This window comes from Lissotriton helveticus, chromosome 4_1 (assembly GCF_964261635.1).
Source record: "Lissotriton helveticus chromosome 4_1, aLisHel1.1, whole genome shotgun sequence".
Taxonomy (NCBI): Eukaryota; Metazoa; Chordata; class Amphibia; order Caudata; family Salamandridae; genus Lissotriton; species Lissotriton helveticus.
In genome coordinates, this window is record NC_136063.1 from 389,218,965 (window position 1) to 389,238,696 (window position 19,732).

Consider the following 19,732-nt stretch of genomic DNA (forward strand, 5'->3'; position numbering starts at 1 on the left):
ATTCACTTGCGAACCAATATCTCAGTCCGAATTGAAAGTCTGCGAAGGATTACATCTGGATGAATTATCAATGAAACATCAGAGGTTAGAGGCTCCTCCAAAAGTGTTAGTCTCACATCTGGTGGGCCTCTATTCCAGAGAAGAGCACCTATGAGAGTGACCATGCGCACTCTGAATTTTCCCTTTTCTTTTGATTTTGAAAATTCTCAATATTTCTTTGTTATTGGATCCCAGGAGCGTTGTAGGTGATTGGACGCGGTTACATTTCTCACTGTTCAGACCGTGACAACAGTCCTTGCTGAAGGTCCTGCGTGAGATGTCAAAGTGAAGCTACATTAATGCTACAATCATGGTTTCCGGTTTTACCAATGATTTCATTTAAGATGTTTTGATGTTGAACTGCACATCTTAAGTCCCTCAAAAATCAAGAACTCCTATATGCACTTCCCTGGTACTTGGACTATTTTTAATTTCTAATATTTTATTCATTTATGCAAACATTTTTGTGTTTTAGAACACTGGTATAGGGAGGAGTTTGTTTTAATCACATGACCCAGGCACCTTACTAGACTGTTCAAAATTTCAAATCGCTACTCTGATATTGCAGTGGCGGAATTACATCTATGAGTTTCTACACTATGGATCGCATCTTCTCTACGTGTATGTAACAGTGGGAAAAATACATGTATTCATTAGGAAGAAAAGCTGGTGATTGGTGGATTTCTGTAATGTTGCTATTTGTGTGTTATTGCATGGATTTCGGTCTAGGGTGAAGCTTAATGCCCTGCCCATCCCCAGTATCCACCTTGCTGGTGACCGCAATGCAAGTATCAGGCGCAGACATCAACACAGATGGCTTGGTATTATATCAGTTAGAGCTGAGTTTGTACTTGTGAATGGTCACAAGGTTTAAACTTCGAGATTTACAAGGAATGTTGGGGGTTGAAGAGAAACCACAGCACATTGTCTCTAGCCCAACTATGCATGGTGATTCTGTGCTTGGCCTATCATTTAAATGTTCTTCAATTATTCTGCATTTTTTTAACCTCAGTAACTGCCCTTATATGGAGTAATACACTACTGAATAATTATCGTCGCGTGGGTTTACTGTTATTTCGAGCGGAGCCAACATGTTCTTTTATAGGTCTGGTCTTTGAGACAGCTCTAGCTGTCTCACCAACTGTTGTTTTTCCAAATACAAACATAAATAATATACATACATTTAGGGGCTTTTTAGTCAGTGCGCCATTGTCCATTGGTCTGGTAAATTGTCCTTCACAACTTGCTTCTGCCCATCAAACGACATTGCCTTGGGCTGTGGGTCAGCCCTCTTTATCCTATGGCTTCCTTCACTTTGAGTGACTGTGCAAAGCCTGCACACAATGTTGTCATATTCCTAAAAAGTGTTTCTTACATTTCTATTGCAAAGCTGGTTCAAAGTGTGTTTTTTTTTCTTTTATTGTTTTTTACATTAAGCTTAAATGCAGGCTATTTGATTCCCCGCGCTCCTTTTTAAAGTTTATGTTATGATGTTCTTAAGTGATAGGGTAAGATTACAGCCGCCTGTGATTTGAGTACTTGATTTGATGATTTGTTTTTGTCTCCTTCACAAACACTAATAATTAAAAATGCATGGTGCACCTGAAAGGAGTATTTAAAAAACTTCACTAGGTAAGCAGGTATATTGATGGAGCATTTTTAAATTTTAACTGTTATCACAAGCATAAGTCAGCCATGTTTAAGTGAGGGCATATTTTATTGTTGTCCTTTTCATTTGTGTTGCATATGCTTGCAATAAAAAAAATGACCATTACACCAGCTTGTGGAAGCCAAAATGATTGGCTTTTTGATAGCTTTTTTAAATTAGCCAATTTTAAGTTTGTTCACACCTATTCTTTTAGAGAAGTGTAATCAGATGTCGAGCAGTTTACTTACTTTCGACTGTTGCAATGTAATGCAATATTTTTTTTAACGCTTAGGTATTAAAATTACATTAAAAGGTTGACTTAGTTTATAAGCGACTTTATTGGACTCATTAAGTTCACTGTATTGTATTCTACAACACACCATTGCTATTAACTCTAACGCATTTAAATATCATCCAATTATCCTTTACACCATCAAATCTTTCTTTTAAAATGACAGATAGTGCACTTTATCAATACATCTCCTTTAATTAAAAATATGATGATCCTTGAATTAAAAATATGATGATTTCCTGGTTCTAACAACAGTAACCCTTAACGTTTGCATGTTCCTTGCTTCTGGGGAGACATCCATCAATAAAAGGCTGCAAGTCGCTCTGTGGTGCATAGATTATTAATGGGATTTATTTTGCTATTCCTGCATTGCTGTAGATGTTCTTTCCTATTTCTTCACTCCCCACATTATCAAGTAAGTTTCGCAAAAAATAAGAAAGAATGAGTAAAGCCTTCTGGGCTAAAGAGAAAATGCACTGCGGCTCTGTCTATGGGCGAACATAACATTGGTTCTTTTGTGGAATAGCCTGCTGGTCTCTAAACATGCCCCTCTGATAAACGGCACTTCAAAGAGCTACTCAACAAACTATGCCACGCAAAATCAGACTTGATCATGTAATGTAAGGATTTAATCCAACCTTGAAATCAGAATTGAGGTATTTCACCAAGAAATCATGATTCATCTTCCTTCCCAATTTCTCAAAATATAAAATAATTGTGATCATTGTGAAATATTTTGTCAAATTAGATCGTCTGGAAAGGAAGGAGAGTGTTTTTTTTCTATTTAGGTAAAATAGCATTGAATTCAAATGGGCTCGTTATTTACGTCATCCCTCTCAGGACTGCACCCAAACAATGTTAATGAGGTCTGGAAATCCTTACATTGGCTTATGTTTGATATGTTATGCTACTTGGGCAGTCGTGAAGAATGGGACCATACGCCAATGTATAACTATGACTCAATTTTACTCCCAGCATGTTTTTGGCTCTGGTCAATTTTATCCTTAAAAAAGTCAATAAAGAACAATCTCAGTGGCAATACCAAAATCTGCCTTTTAGACTTTTAATGCTCTTTCTCCTATAATGCGGCCAGGCTTTGGAATGCCCTTCTCCTTCACATGCATCAGGAATCCAACCATCTGTCTTTCTGAAAACTACTTAAAACATGGCTTTTCAAAGTCACTGTTTAGTAAAGTGCGGCCTTTGATCCGTGTCTGCGAATAGTGCTGGGATGCCTTAGGGTAGCTATGCGCTCTGTAATTGTTTTTTCATTTCAGACTAGTGCAAAACACGTAATTCACATGTCCAAGAAGAACTAATAATGCCCTTGTCTTCAAGAAGCATGCACATTGTATTTATATGGTGGGATCTCAGTTCTCCTGTGCTCCTAACACGGTCGCAGCTGAGACACCACAATAAGCACATGTTCCGCAGCCCTCTAGCTCACCAAGAAGGTGTTTGGCGTTTCTAAAGTGCAGACTTGCTCGGTTTTCCCTCGTTGTGAGGCTCAAAAAAAACATATGCACTTGAAAAATATTTCAAATATTAAATGCGAGTCCAATTGGAAATATCTTCACAATGGGGTGTCCCCATCTACACCCAAGGAAAGGGGTTTGACATTCGCTCCGAATTACCCTTTCCTTTGCATCGTCACCACTATGGTGCATTCAAAACACAATTAAGATTGAAATGTGACTATTATTGCAAATGCATTTATTTGAAATGATTTGATGTCAAGGGAAGCATGTGCCTAAAGCATAATTCAGCAGGCTGACATTCCGCTTCTCTTTTCAGGTATGGGAAGGCTTACAAGAGCTAAAAGATGTTTAACTCATTCTCAGACATATTCCATCCCAACACCCGCTTGGCAAAGAAGAGTGTAGATCAATATTTCTCTTGTCACGACAGTCACCCGTAAGTATGTGAGGCCATGATATCCATAAGTAGACATCTGCCCCATGGTTTCCACCCTTGGTTCCTCCCCTTATATCTTGCAATCCCACCAACATTCCTGCATATGGATTCTACTCTGTCTCTGAAGGTCAGATGGTGGCGTACATATGTCTAGTTAGTCAATCAGATTGCTTCCCAGTATGTCTGCATGATCCAGAATTATCAAGGTGCCTTAAGTTCTCCTGTACCCCACCAGCTTCCCTCCTACTCCTTGAGAACAGAGCGGCACTACCTCTGGAGTCTAGCCTCACATTTCACTGATAGCCCACATTTATCACAGTTCTCATGACCCTGCCTTGCCTATTTACGCTCGCCACTTGCTTGGACCTCACATCGACTGAGTGAAAATATTAATCTCAGGGAGAGCATGAAAATAAAAGCAGACTAGGAGACGTGTAATCTTACATATCATGCATAGTATCGGTCTAACGACTAAAGGTTTTATGAAGCCAAGGCTGTGTGAAGTGCAGCTGATAAATAATTGGTCTTTCTCTGTTAACAAACCAACAGGGTATGTGGAGCAGATGATAGGAGAGAGTTTAATGGTAGGGGCTAGTAAATGTTTAAGTGTTTGCAAGGAACTTAACATTAGTGAGACACCTTTTCTTAGCATTCCCACTTTTAATAAATGTGGGGAATGAAGGGATGTGTCCAAGACGACACAATATTGCCAAGGAAGAATGCTAGGATTGGAACCCAGGTCTCAATGAACATTTTCTGACGTGGGCGCTATTTCACATCAGAGCTTTAGGCCTATCACTGGTTATGGAAAGCTCTATATAAATACTAATGTAATAAAACACAGTATAACAGCAACATAACAACCCAAACAGAAAGGAAAAATTGCACTGATATTACCTAAAAATTCTAATGTAATAAAACACAATATAACAGCAACAAAACAACCCAAACAGAAAGGAAAAATTGCACTGATATTACCTAAGTCCTCCTTCTTTCCATCATATATCCTCTCTTTCTGTCCCCCATAAGCATTGTGTAGCAACCTAATGGAGGCCAGAGTGCTATAGAAGCAAACAACGTCACAACATCATGTTATATTCTTTCTCTTTAAGACACTTGTTCCTTCCTTCCGTCTGCCTCAATCTCATGCTCGTCTTCTCTGTTACCTCTCAGTGTTTTGAAGCCACCTAACAATGGTACAAGACTATACAAACCACTAACACGACACAACACGGCATCTTTCACCCATAACCTTCAAAACTGCTACTGTCTCATATAGAACAATCTAACTGGGAAGTTGTCCCACACAAAATATTGATAGTAAATACCACTTAAAGCGCTACACACGTGAATCCCAAACTTTGGGGCACAAGTCATCTATGAATAATGGTACCTAACAGTGCATATGCTGTAGTGTAAGCAAAGAGACGACCCTACTGTAAATAAGGCAGAAAATGTCCTACCTAAAAATGGCAGACGCATTCTTTGTATACACATGTGTATATTCCACATAATCCCTCATGGGAGCCTCTACAGGGGACTGTCTGTGAAGCCCTTAGGAATGAGGCCAACAAAAATGAGCTGGGAGTGTCTCAAACTTTGACTCAAACAAAATTGAAGAACTCTTTTGAGTGTTTCCTCCAGTCATTGTGTCCTTGTGACTTCACTCTGTTCTTTTGGGCTTGTATTCATTCACACCTCACTTGTTTTGTTTACACTGAAAGTGTGCTCGCTACTATAGTAACCCGATAGTAAAAATAACTGAAATCTAGAAGAGTACAGACGAAGACCGGCACACAATATAACATTACAAAGAGGGTTGGAAAGCCACACATTCTTTTACTATGCACAGTGAATGAACTTGTCTTGTTTGTGTGTGTGTGGGCGGTGGCAATGACTTGGGTAAAAGCATCCAGCACATAATTCATCTGCCACTTCTCCCAACACATGTCCAATCCAAGCTTTCTGCTCAGTAAGCTCACAAACCACTGTGCTGCACTAAGTGTGACTGCAGCAGAAGCCACACAGGTCAGCCAACTCATTACCAGACCGCAGACAGCCACAGAGACAGAGAGAGGGGGGAGTAAAAGAACAATAAAACTGCACATACAACACATTTGCTAATCGTACAGAAAGGCATCAGTAAAAAAAGCATCATCACTTGTGTCATAAATTTTACAGCACAGCCACAGAATGGAGCGCAACCTGGGCAATTTATTGGCATATTGGCAGGAGGTGATAAGGCTAAAAACAACAAGAGGCAGCAGCTGGCGCGGGGAGATGGCCTGATAGCATTGATATGGGGCTGCCATACAAAACACCTCTCCCCCTATCAGCGCCTTTTATCTAACTGATGGCGGTAATGAGAGTTGAGAAAGAGACTCCTATTTTAAGGCGGAGGGAAGGGAGAAAGTGACATGAAACGGGGAGAAAAATCTGAATTTTCGCGACAAAACATAGGGACTAAAATACATAATTTATCACGGTATTATCGGGAAATCCAGGCAGTCCGCTCTAATCACGGAGCACTGAGTGACTATTTTTTGCCTTATCATCCAAAGTGGTGGAAACGGAGAAGGAATTATCAGGCTCCTGCAGATTGCTGGGCTGGAATTTTAATGGTAATAATCGGGTTTCTGATGCCGTATCTTCCCCGCTTATCTTTCCCATTATCGCCCCTTATCTGGCCAGTCATCAGAGCAAATTAATGGCGCTCTTTCAGCGTCGCCTTTTTTTATCGCTGCCCGGAGAGCACCCAAGGGGAGCGAATAAGCAAAATATTAAAATGCTGCATAAATCACAATTTCAGATAGCGGGGAACTGTATGCTGGAGGAGGAGAGAGAGAAAAGCGATGCCCAACAACCTTTTTGTCCTTTAAATTGACTGTCTCCGGAGTCCTGGGTATGCAGAGACTTTTTGCCTGCCAGACAGCTCCATTGTGTCAGCTCCGGCTGTAGTACTTGGGCAGTGAGTAGCTCACAGCGCACGCGCCTCACGTGCAGCGGCGCGCGACTACTTTCTGTTATTTCTGCTTAGAAATATGGACCTTTAATATCTTTTCCCAATATCACTCTTAATAACCGGGTACCTAAGTGCGCCCATTCTCTTTTCCCAAATATAGTTTGAGTAGCTAAACATTTTCCAACATTTTGCTTTTTTGTATTCCTTGTAGGTGACTAAATTCTAACTTTGGAACACATACAACGACTCTGAGAAAATGCAAATATGTTCCTTCTGTGTCTTGGGTAACGGGTAAACTCGATGCTGCAAACAGCAAGGAGGCGTGCCAGTGCTTAAACTGAAACAAATAACTGGATGAAAATTAAAAAAAGAAATACCTAGGTCATGTTAAACAAAGACACATCCAAACTTAAACTTGAAATCTTACGAGGAGTCTGTATAGAGATTTGGCGCATGAATTCAGAGGCTCCCTTAGTGACATCACTAGACCTTGTGGGAGGGGCAAGACGATAACAACCAGCTGTCTGGTCAGAACTTGCCCTGAGTACTGGCATCATCAATGCTACGGGCTGCTAGGGGTGTTAGCAGGGGTGGTTGTGCAAATCAACATAACATTAAAACGTTTGAGGCGAATCCCGGGTCTGCTGATCATAAATAAACTTTGCACACACTTTTTGTGAGTGCCTTCACATCTAAGGGCGCAGTGTTGGAATGTTGACTATACAGCTGTCATGACAATGTTATTCTTGTTGTTGATAATACCTAGAATATATAAGTACCCTGTACAAGCGAGGGGCTACCGTGGAAGCTTGAATAAAATGACCACACAGTCTCTTCGAGAAGGCCTAGAAGGATCATTGGTATCTAAAAGAAAGGTTTTACAGGCCTCCCCTCACCTGGCATTTTGCACAGACAAAAGACTCTCTGTAACATTCTCTTGTTCAATTTTTTTTCTTCAGATGAGGCTAAAAGGAGGATTGTCTCTGTCCTTCTAAAGTTGAAAGTATAAAAGAAAGTGTATACATATTTAATGGCATTAGAGTTTCACTTCATGTTGGACAATAGTTTCAAAAGACATAATTCAAGAGAATTATATCATCCCAGTAAATTATGCACTTTTAAACACTAAGAAATGTAATAAATAAATAAAAATGTAATTGAGTAGTACTAAAAATATCTCGGCAGTATCTTTAGTTAATAATTATAGAATACCATCAAGTGATTCCAGGGACATTATAAGTGATGCACTTGGTATTTGTTATATAATGAAAAGCAAAACTATGTGTCTGCATAATCACGCCCACCATAACTTGTTTGATTTTATGAAAGTGCTTATTTTTATTTTTAAGTATTGGTGATTGTAAGTATTGCCCCACAATGTTTTTTCATTAATTGCTAATCCTATGTTGCCCATTGGAAGGGCATGACATGAGCAATATACGTCCCAGCGATAGCAGTGTAACATATAACGCTTGTTGTCATTGTCTACTGAGGGAGGTGACCTGATGCACTAGCTCACTGCTTAATAGTCCTTTTGTGAGACATGTTTCGTCTGTCAATGACAAACGAAATAAACGTGGAACCTCACTGCCTACCTAGTGCATGCTTGCAGACACATATAAAGGCATCTACACACATGTATATGTATACCAAATGAGCTACATAATGGTGTTTCTTTCCAGGCGTTTCATGTATATGAGGGCTTTCATCCAATAGAGTGTGCTAGTGTATGTTAGAGTTTGCGTCTGTGAGAGAGACTGTATATTTACATCTGCATATTAATGTCTATATGTGCACACACATCCACACACACGTGAGGTGTTCGAATAAATAAACAAATATACATGGACGTGGATGTACATATATGTAAATGTAAATGTAAATGTAAATGTAAATGTAAATGTAAATGTAAATGTTTACATTTACATTTACATTTACATGGACGTGGATGTACATATATAGATACATAAATATGTAGGTACATATATGTATGTCTATGCATGCATATGTGCAGTTATATGTCTATGTGTAGAGCAAACATAAATAGTCACATGAAAACATACTCTCTCTCGTTATCACACACACATATAAACATTTTAATAAGAAGCCACTCATATACGTGAAGTGCACAAAGGGCAATCCCTTAGATATTCATCTTTTTCATGTGGCTAAAGTGTTTTACATTGTGCTTTAACCAACATGGGTGTAAGAAAAGAATATATGCATTTATGTGTAAAGGTGAATGGAAAAACACTATGTGTGTTTGTATTTGTACATTGATATATATATATATATATATATATATATATATATATATATATATATATATATACATTACATATATCTTTAGCTATATATCTATAAATCTATCTCTATCTATATCTATTTATCTACATATATGTGTGTTTATATATATATATATATATATATACACACATACACATATATACATAATTCATATTTTCTACCTGCCTATGATCAAACATATGGTTTGTATGGGTGTACACACATTCCTACATTTGCCACAGTGTGTATTTGTTTCCGCGCAGCAAATACCACACAAATGGAAATTGATTATTCCAAAAAAGGCCTCGTCTCCCCAGAGCACTATTTATCGTGAAGTAGTGTGCAGGAATTAGTAGGGGCACAGACATGCACAGCTTGTTACTTGCAGCCCTTCTCAATTAATGACCAGACTTTTATCTGCCAATGCATTATGCGGATGCAGAAAAAAACATTTAATGAAGTTAATTGGGTAGATAACATAGTAGGCAAAAACACAATCAGATGGCCTTTGAAACATACAATCAATTAATGCGAATTGTTTATTAGTGATAAAAGCACCAACCATCCACTATTAAAAGAAGTCATTATTCGCCACCAGGGTCCCTGTCAGATATCCTAAGTGTGGCAATGCAATAAATCCCGTATTGACTTTTACTTAATGAGACAACAACAGGGCATCTGAGAACCTCGGAAACCATGTTTGTATTGAATGTTTGCCCTCGAGAAAAGTTCATTGGGTCCAGCGGTTGGATCAGGAGTTTCAATGGAGTCGTGCAGACCTATGCGTTAGATGCTGTTGGAATGGCTGCTTCGTCGGTTCCCAAAGGTTGACGGGTTCGTAAAAGTCCTGCTTGCACCTCGTGGCGAACATGGTACACCCCAGCTACTTTCAAAGGAACCAGCCCACGTTTTTAAGACAACGTACACGAGTGTGGCTAAGCTGCTGGTAGCTGCGTGCAGGGGGTGTCAGACTCATAACATGCAATACTAACACAAGGAGTAATACCGCAACATGGAGTGAGTCTGAGAGGAGCCTGCCTCCCTGGGGAGCATTTACTAAAACACAACACCGTGCCTAACTGAATATTTACATTAATTACCGATTCTAACACAACCTAATCTATTACATTAGCTTGGAAAAATGTTTTGAAGTGCATCTGATGTTTCATAAAGTGGGCAGTGTAAACCTGCAGGCCGGAAGTCTTGCCTACGTTCCAGGGTCTACTGGCGGTGCCAAGTATGCAGCTGCGAGGGAGCACGGAGCCCAGCCCTGCCCCATGAGGGCACACCTGTCACGCGCCACAGCGGCCACGCTTCGTCACAGAAGGGTGGCACTGGAATGGTGAGGGGACAAGACAGGCAAGTGCGAGGGGGGCGGGATAGAGGCCACCATCCACGCATATACCTCTGCTAGAGCAGTGGTGTCGTGCGGTGTGAAGAGCCCGTCGTCTCTCTCGGGAGCAGCCTTCAGATGTCGGGGACGGGGGCTCCCTCTGCTCTGCCACTGGAACCGCTCTAACAAGGAGCACCGCTCTCAGCAACTTTGTTACTTTAATATGAGTGCAGAAGAACTTTCTGCTTGTGCTTAAAAACTATGCGGGGCGAGTCCATACACCAGCGACAGCCTTCAGCTCTGAGCGTGCGCTTGTGTGTCCCTGTATCTATACAATACACTACACGTTTAATATATACTACACACACCGCCCAAACACAACTGAAAGTTAACCACAGTGATGTTACTTGGAAGACATGGTGTACTGAAAAAAATAGAAATATAAATACCCATGGCGCTTTGGTGAAGCCACAAATGCAGATCAGGGCGCCTAGAATGCTCCCAATTTTGAAATGATAGATAATGATGAACCATAAGCGGGTCTCACTGTCCAAAGCGCTTGATCGGCACTTTTCGCAGACAGCCTCTCATGACACTGTTTGAATTTAAAAGAAATCACAACTTTGCGCACTCCGCGGATGCTGGGGCTCACCAGACTCACTAGGGTTCCTTAAGTTGTTCTACAAAGTTAAAACTATGTGTCAAGGGTCTCTGCAGTAAAAGTGGTAGTTTACAAGTCTAGCGCACAATCCACGTCGTAAACGGATGAAAAAAGTAAAAAAACATATATAAACAATGCACAAGCAAGCCAACCAAGGGACGGGAGAGGCGCTTCTAGCGATCGTATTTAAATCTGTGCTGTTTTCATCTATGGACGCTCGTCAGCCGTCCCTCGTGCGTTCTGCTCTATAATGCCCCCCTCCCCACCCTCCAACACACCCAGTGGAACTCACGTTTGATCTGCCGGGGCTTGCTCTGCTTCCTCCGGGACATGCTTCTCCCCTTGTTCCAGGTGCGCGAGGGACAGATCGACGCGTTTATTTCATGGAGTGCTCGATCGATGGCTCGAGATGCAAAGTCATATGATATGGAATGACAGAGAGCGGCGCGGGGCGAGGGAAGGAGGGAGAGTGAGCGAGTATGAGAGGGAGAGTGAGTGGGTGGGTGAGGGACCGAAAGAGAGAGAGAGAGGGCGAGCGAGAGAGGAGGGGGCTCGAGGGAGGCGGGAGGCGCTCGCGGAGTCACATAACCTGCACGCCGGGCTGCTGTCACCCCCGAGGTTGGGATCTACTCGGAGACGCTGATTACTGGAGTGTCTGGGGCCGGGGAGGGAGCAAGAGACATGCCAGTCAGTTTCAAACCGGAGAGGTGGGATGCACGAGACAGAGGAGGAAGAGGATGGGTGCCTTGCCATCAAACAAACAGTGATTGGCTGGTTCAAAAAAAGAGCCGGCATACACATATTGATTGCTCTTTCTTTTATGACACACGTGAGGCTGGAGCTGTCAGACTTTCATACAGACCGACTCCTGTTTTATGGGAGCACATCATCAGATAAACCTTTGGAAATATCATTATCTAATTTGTCTCGGATAACTCGATAACGGCAATTGTTATTCCCCAGAGCCTTTACTTGTACGGGAGAGCTCACCGTGTTTGCTTTAAAGGGTTTCCCTGTTTCCCCCTTCTTTGCACCTGTGAAATAAAATGCACAACTTTCAAACTATATCTTGGCGGCTTTAAATAGGCAGAGCAGCTTCCCACTTGGATTTTGACATTAATGTTTCATGTGCAATGGAAAGACAGCTGCAAGTAAGATTAATGAACGTGTACGAACACTGTAGGCGTCTAAGGCCCGCACCAGGAGTCAGGTGGAGCGGTATCCCCGGGTGAGACAGCTTCACCTGATAACAGCTGGCCCGGCGATCTTGCACTCAGTGTCCCCTGGTTTGGGGACACCAGGTCCAATGTAAAGAGCTTTAATTCCAGCCAGTAAAATCGCACGAGGTTTAGGATTCACTAGCAGCTAAGGCACTGTCCCCGCCCCTGGCCGAGCAATTCTTCTGCAGGGACAGGGGTTGTATATATGCTTCGGCCCCACAGAGTACCTTTTACCCCTTCCGTTCCCTACCACACCACTAAAGTCTTAAGTGATGTAATAAGCGAAGTCATGAGCAGTGCATAGTGGAGGAACACGTTATAGTGAACTCACTCAGCTATAACTGGCGAATTTCAGTGTTTGTTTTGATTTTCAAACAATAGTTTTTTAGTTTTTGCAGCACCTAACTATAGAGCCACTTTAAACTTTGTTTTTTTGCAGCCAATTTCTATTTTTTTTAATGTAAGTTAAGATTTTATTATCATGTCTAAGTATCATGTTACGTTAACCGTTCCTTCTCTGACCAGGCCCTGTTCCCAAACCCATCTGCAGACAGTCAAATCCCAGCTGTGAATGACCTTCAACCATGTGCAGAAGGAGGTTGTCAGCAGGGCCTGGCTGCGCCCAACCCAGCTCGGGTGGCCAACCTCCAGTTGACAGGGCCAAGACCATGCACAGTGGGGGTTTGCCACAAGTCATGGTCTATGGTCGTGCCTTGCACCCATCCCCCAATGGCAACCAATTCCTTGGCGTACCCGGGTCTTTAGCTGTGCGCAACAGGGACTGTGCCACAGGGCTGGCTTCTAACCAGCCCCTATGTCCAACAATCTTAGGCCAACCTCCACTGTACATGGGCTTTCCCTACACATAGCATGGTTTGGCTGCAGGACATGGCCTTCTGCCAGGTCCTGTGGTCAGCTTCACTGTGTATGGCCAATCCCACACTGTGCTCAGTGTTTGGCCGTGCACAGCTGAAGGTTGGCTACGCTGCATGGCTGCAGGTACTGGCCTCCAGGAAACCCACGGAACCCCAACCTGCATGGATTATTTTTTTAATGAATTCACAGGTACTGCAAGTACTTCTGCAGTTTTCACACTCAGCTTCACCCCCATGGCACCATGGTACTGTGCTAGCTTCCCTTAGAGGAGCTTGTGTGGTACTTGGGTAACATGGGGGCGAAGCTTGTGTTTGACTCCTCTGGGACTACCACATTACTTCATAGGAGGGCCGCACTGGGTCCCTTGGGAGAACTTCAGTACAGACGGTATGAAAAAGTGGATTATTAGTTGGGGGTGGGGGGTGGTATAGTAGTCCACCTCAAGATATTAGGTTACTATTCTTGTTAGGTCCAGTAAAGGTTTCATTAATTTAAACCTGAGCTCAATCCCTGGAAGCTATGACAGAGCAGACAGGCTTAACTTAAGAAAATGTGTAAAGTATTTAGAGGTACCAAAACAGTTAAAAACTGGAAAACACAACACAATAAAATACCACTCCATTTTATAAAATTAAAGAATAATTTAATGAACAAAATGATGTCAAAATGATAAGAATTCAATAAGGGGAAAAGGAGATATTAATCTTAAACGTTTTAAATAAAAATAGCCTCAAAAAGCATTGAGCACCAACCACGGTCATCTGGTTGTGCTTGACGTACTTAGGCATGATTTAAGGACAGCCGTGAAGAAACACAGGTTTGATACAGAAACAAGGTTAGTCCCAATCGAAAGTTTTGCCTCCTGACTTAGGGCCCCATTAGGATGGCGGGCGGATTGCCCCCGCTGGGCCGGCGGTGGTCACCGCCCGCCCGGCGGGGGCAATCCGCCCGCCATCCCTCTTGAAAAGACCCCCGCCATATTATTATGGCTGGGGGGTCCGCGGCGGATGGAAAGACCGTCAGACGCATTTGCGCCCCGGTCGACTTGCGACCGGGCGTAAAAGGCTGCAATATGGTGACAGTGTCTGTTTGACGCCGCCAGCCATATTACAATGTGCATTTAGGAATGCCTTTCTGTGGTGGCATTCCCGCGCCGTAAAGACATGCGGAGTCTGCTAGAGGGGCCCGTTGCGGGCCCCCAAGGACTCTGGGGGTTGGGGGCTGCACATGTGGGGTACCTATGGTACTCCCCTGCAGTTCCATGCACTACATGGCAGGCACTGCCCAGTGCCTGCCATGTTGTTCATGGAAGTGCACAACATACCTCCCTAACATTGTGGCGGGCGGTGCTGAGTGCGCCGCCCGCCTAACTGTTAGGGATGCAGGATGCGCCCGCCACTCTGGCGGGCACATCCTAATAGCACCCACGGGACCCCCGCCCTTATGGCGGGTGGTCCATTTTCACGATGGGATGGCGGGCGGACAAAGTCCGTCCGTCATCCAAATGGGGCACTTAGTCTCTGAAATGGAAATCAAAAATCCTCAATGGGGCATGCAGCAGGCTCTGTCCAAAAAGGGCTCCACAATCAATCAATCAATCAGAGTACTTGTAAAGCGCACTACTTACCCGTAAGGGTCTCAAGGCGCTGAGGGAAGGGGGGTGCCGCTCCTGCTCGAAGAGCCAGGTCTTGAGGAGTCTTCTGAAGGCGAGTAGGTCTTGGGTCTGCCGTAGGTGGGTAGGGAGGGTGTTCCAGGTCTTGGCGGTGAGGTAGGAGAAGGATCTGCCGCCGGAGGTCGTTCGTTGGATGTAGGGGACAGCGGCGAGGGCGAGGCTGGCTGAGCGGAGCTGGCGGGTGGGAGTGTAGAAGCTGTGTCTGCTGTTCAGGTAGGCTGGTCCGGCATTGTGGAGTGCTTTGTGTGCGTGGGTGAGGAGCTTGAAGGTGATCCTCTTGTCGACGAGGAGCCAGTGTAGGTCTCTCAGGTGGGGGGTGATGTGGCTGCGGCGGGGGACGTTGACGATCAGTCGGGCGGAGGCGTTTTGGATATGTTGTAGTCATCGTAGGTGTTCAGTCGGGTGGAGGCGTTTTGGATACGTTGTAGTCATCGTAGGTGTTTGGCTGGGATTCCTGCGTAGAGTTCGTTGCCGTAGTCCAGTCTGCTGCTGACGAGGGCCTGTGTCATCGTTCTTCTTGTTTCGGTCGGGATCCACTTGTAGATCCTGCGGAGCGTGTGGAGGGTGTTGTAGCAGGAGGAGGAGACGGCGTTGACCTGCTTAGACATGGATAGGGAAGAGTCGAGGATGAATCCTAGGTTGCGTACATGGTCGGTGAGTGTCGGTGCTGTTCCCAGTGTGGTCGGCCACCAGGAGTCATCGCCAGGCTGAAGGGGTGGGTCCGAGGATGAGGACCTCTGTCTTGTCCGAGTTCAGTTTCAGACGGATGCTCCTAATCCAGTCGGCGACGGCCATCATTCCCTCGTGGAGGTTTATTTTGGCAGTGTGTGTGGGTCCTTGGTGAGGGAGAGGATGAGCTGGGTGTCGTCGGTGTAGGAGATGATGTTGAGGTCGTGATGGCGGGCCACTTGTGCGAGGGGGGCCATGTAGACATTGAACATCGTCGGGCTGAGGGATGAGCCCTGAGGTACGCTGTAGATGATGTAGGTGGCTTCGGATCGGAAGGGTGGGAGGGGGATGCTCTGGGTTCTGCCGGAGAGGAAGGACGTGGTCCAGTCAAGGGCCTTCTCTTGGATTCCGGCTTCTTGAAGGCGTGTCTTTAGAGTGCGATGGCAGACCGTGTCGAAGGTGGCTGACAGGTCCAGGAGGATGAGGGCTGATGCTTCGCCGTTGTCTAGTTGGCGCCTGATGTCGTCTGTGGCGGCGATGAGGGCTGTCTCGGTGCTGTGGTTTTGTCTGAATCGGACTGGGACGAGTCCAAGATGTTTTTGTCTTCGAGGTGGCGGACCAATTGCATGTTAACGATTTTCTCGATGACCTTCACCGGGAACGGGAGCAGGGAGATGGCCTGGAAGTTCTTGAGGTCCGTGGGGCCCGCATTGGGCTTCTTGAGGAGGACGTTTATTTCGGCGTGCTTCCAGCTTTCCGGGAATGTCGCTGTTTCGAAGGAGATGTTGATGACCTTCCGTAGTTGGGGTGTGATGGCTGCGTCTGCTTTGTTGAATACGTGGTGTGGGCACGGGTCTGACAGAGATCCTGAGTGGATGGAGTTCATGACCTTGCGTGTCTCGTCGTCGTTGACGTTGGTCTAGGAGGTCAGGTGGTTGGCGCTGTTGGTGTTCGCAGGGGAGGTGGACTCTAGCGTAGTCGGGGCGGTCGTGGTGTTGAAGCTGTTGTGGATGTCAGCGATCTTGCGGTGGAAGAAGATGGCCTGTGAGTCGCACAGTTCTTGCGAGGGCGGGATGTCGTTGGCATTGGTGCTGGGGTTGGAGAGTTCTTTTACGATGCTGAAGAGCTTTTTGCTGTTGTGCGCGTTGTTATCAGGCGGTCTTTTGAAGGAGGATCTCTTGGCTGATCTGATGAGGTGTTGATGTCTGCGGTTGGCGTCCTTGTGGGCTGTGTGGTTGTCCGGTGTGCATTCGTGGAGCCATTTCTTCTCCAGTTTCCGGCATGCACGTTTGGAGGTCTGGAGCTCATCGATGAACCAGGTAGCTCTCTTGCTGACGTGGCTGTTGGAGGGTTTCTTGAGTGGGTTGAGGGTGTTGGCGCAGTCGTCGATCCACTGTCTGAGGTTGCAGGCTGCGGCGTCTGGGTTGGTGGGTGGGTTCTGGGCGAGGGTGGTGTTCAGCTGGTCTTCGGTGACTTTGTTCCAGCAGCGGCGAGGTAGCTGTTGGGTGCGGTGGTGCGTGGTTGGTTTCTTGAAGGTGAAATGGATGCAGCGGTGGTCGGTCCAGTGGAGTTCGGTGGTGTGGTCGAAGGCGACGTGGGTGCTTGTATAGAAGATGGGGTCCAGCGTGTGGCCGGCGGCGTGGGTGGGTGCGGTGATGAGTTGTCTGAGGCCGAGGTTGGCGAGGTTGTCGATCAGCATGGCGGAGTTGGCGTCGTCGTTGTTCTCGAGGTGGAAGTTCAGGTACCCGAGGAGGATGTAGTCCGTGGAGGCGAGTGCGTGGGTGCTGGCGAGGTTGGCGATGGAGTCACTGACCTGAGCCCGGGGTCCGGGGGGTCTGTAGACGAGTGTTCCTCTGAGGGTGGTGTTGGGGTCAGTGTGGATCCGGAAGTGCAGGTGTTCGGCGGTGTTGAGGGTGTCGTCTGCGTGGGTGGCGACCTTGAGGGTGGACTTGTGGACGATGGCTATTCCTCCTCCGATTCCGTTGGCGCGATCTCTGCGGGTGATCTTGTAGCCGTCCGGGATTGTTATGGCGATGTCGGGCGCCGAGGAGTCGTTCGACAAGGTCTCGGTTAGGAAGGCCACATCTGGGGCGGAGGTGTCGAGCAGATCCCAGAGCTCGACGGCGTGTTTCCGTACGGAGCGGGTGTTGAGGAGTATGCAGCGGAGGTGGTTGTGTCCAGTCCTTGGAGGTTTGGTGGCTCTGTCGCACAGAGGGCACAGAGAGGGGAAAATCGAGTGGCACAGAGAGCAAAAACGGAGCACAAAGGAGGGGAAAACAGTGGCACAGAGGGCAAAACGGGGCACAACAGAGGGGAAAAACGAGTGGCACAGAGAGCAAAAACGGGGCACACAGAGGGGGAAAAACAGTGGCACAGAGGGCGAAAAGGGGCACAACAGAGGGGAAAAATGAGTGGCACAGAGAGGGGGAAAAACAGTGGCACAGAGGGCACAAGCAGGGCACAGAAACGGGGGTAGAGCACACTTACCAGTGGGTATTCGGCAGCGGCAGCAGGAGCACACAGGCGGAGCTGCGTGGAGGGGGAGCGACCTACCAGGAGGGTCAGGGGTTGCTCACCTCACCGCGCAGCATCTGGCTTATATGGGGAGGTGGGAGGGAGGAGCAGCTGGGAGGCGGGAGGCGGGAGTAGCGAGTGGACAGGGGGGCGGGGAAACAGTGGGACAGAGAGCAGAATGGGGCGCAAAGAGGGGGAGACAGTGGCACAGAGGGCAAAACGGGGCACAACAGATGGGAAAAACGAGTGACATAGAAGCAAAAACGGGGCACAGAGAGGGGAAAGACGAGTGGTACAGAGAGCAAAAATGGAGCACAAAGGAGGGGCAAGACAGTGGCACAGAGGGCAAAACAGGGCACACCAGAGCGGAAAAACAAGTGGCACAGAAGCAAAAACGGGGCACACAGAGGGGGAAAACAGTGGCTCAGAGGGCAAAACGGGGCAGAGCAGAGGGGAAAACGAGTGGCACAGAGGGCACAAGCGGGGCACAGACACGGGTAGAGCACACCTACCAGCGGGTACTCGGCAGCGGCAGCAGGAGCACACAGGCGGAGCTGCATGGAGGGGGAGCGACCTACCAGGAGGGTCAGGGGTAGCTCACCTCACCGCGTAGCGTCCGGCTTATATGGGGAGGTGGGAGGGAGGAGCATCTGGGAGGCGGGAGGCGGGAGCAGCGAGTGGGCAGGGGGACGGGGAAATAGTGGGACAGAGAGCAGAATGGGATGCAAAGAGGGGGAAAACAGTGGCACAGAGGGCAAAACGGGGCACAACAGAGGGGAAAAACTAGTGGCACAGAAGCAAAAACGGAGCACAGAGAGGAGAAAAATGAGTGGCACAGAGAGCAAAAACGGAGCAGAAAGGAGGGGAAGACAGTGGCACAGAGGGCAAAACGTGGCACAACAGAGGGGAAAAATGAGTGGCACAGAAGCAAAAACGGGGCACAGAGAGGGGGAAAAACAGTGGCACAGAGGGCACAAGCGGGGCACAGAAACTGGTAGAGCACACCTACCAGCGGGTACTCGGCAGCGGCAGCAGGAGCACACAGGCGGAGCTGCATGGAGAGGAGCGACCTACCAGGAGGGTCAGGGGTCGCTCACCTCACCGCGTAGCGTCCGGCTTATATGGGGAGGTGGGAGGGAGGAGCATCTGGGAGGCGGAAGGCGGGAGCAGCGAGTGGGCAGGGGGATGGGGAAATAGTGGGACAGAGAGCAGAATGGGGTGCAAAGAGGGGGAAAACAGTGGCACAGAGGGCAAAACGGGGCACAACAGAGGGGAAAAACTAGTGGCACAGAAGCAAAAATGGAGCACAGAGAGGGGAAAAATGGGTGGCACAGAGAGCAAAAACGGAGCACAAAGGAGGGGAAGACAGTGGCACAGAGGGCAAAATGGGGCACAACAGAGGGGAAAAATGAGTGGCACAGAAGCAAAAACGGGGCACACAGAGAGGGGAAAACAGTGGCACAGAGGGCAAGGCTGGATAGCCCTTTGACAAGGTCCCAGGTAAAGCTATTGCATTTTGGTAGGAACATTGTGAGCTAGAATAGTTCAAAATTCACACCCAAGGAAGGCCCCTTGACCACTGGATACTTTTGAGTACTTCACCCAGTGAATATTTCTGCATATAGTCTAGTCACTTTTTTGGGGCT

General features: G+C 46.5%; 1 protein-coding gene across 1 annotated transcript in view; it reads right to left on the minus strand.

The window, feature by feature from the left end:
* Positions 1-11,853, minus strand: part of ZFPM2 (zinc finger protein, FOG family member 2) — a 641,123-nt gene extending 629,270 nt beyond the window's left edge. The window contains exon 1 of the mRNA XM_078685577.1: positions 11,428-11,853. Within this exon, the coding sequence (XP_078541703.1) occupies positions 11,428-11,467 (40 nt within the window). The 5' untranslated portion in view covers positions 11,468-11,853. The remainder of the gene's footprint in view (positions 1-11,427) is intronic.
* Between the last annotated feature and the right edge of the window lie 7,879 nt (positions 11,854-19,732).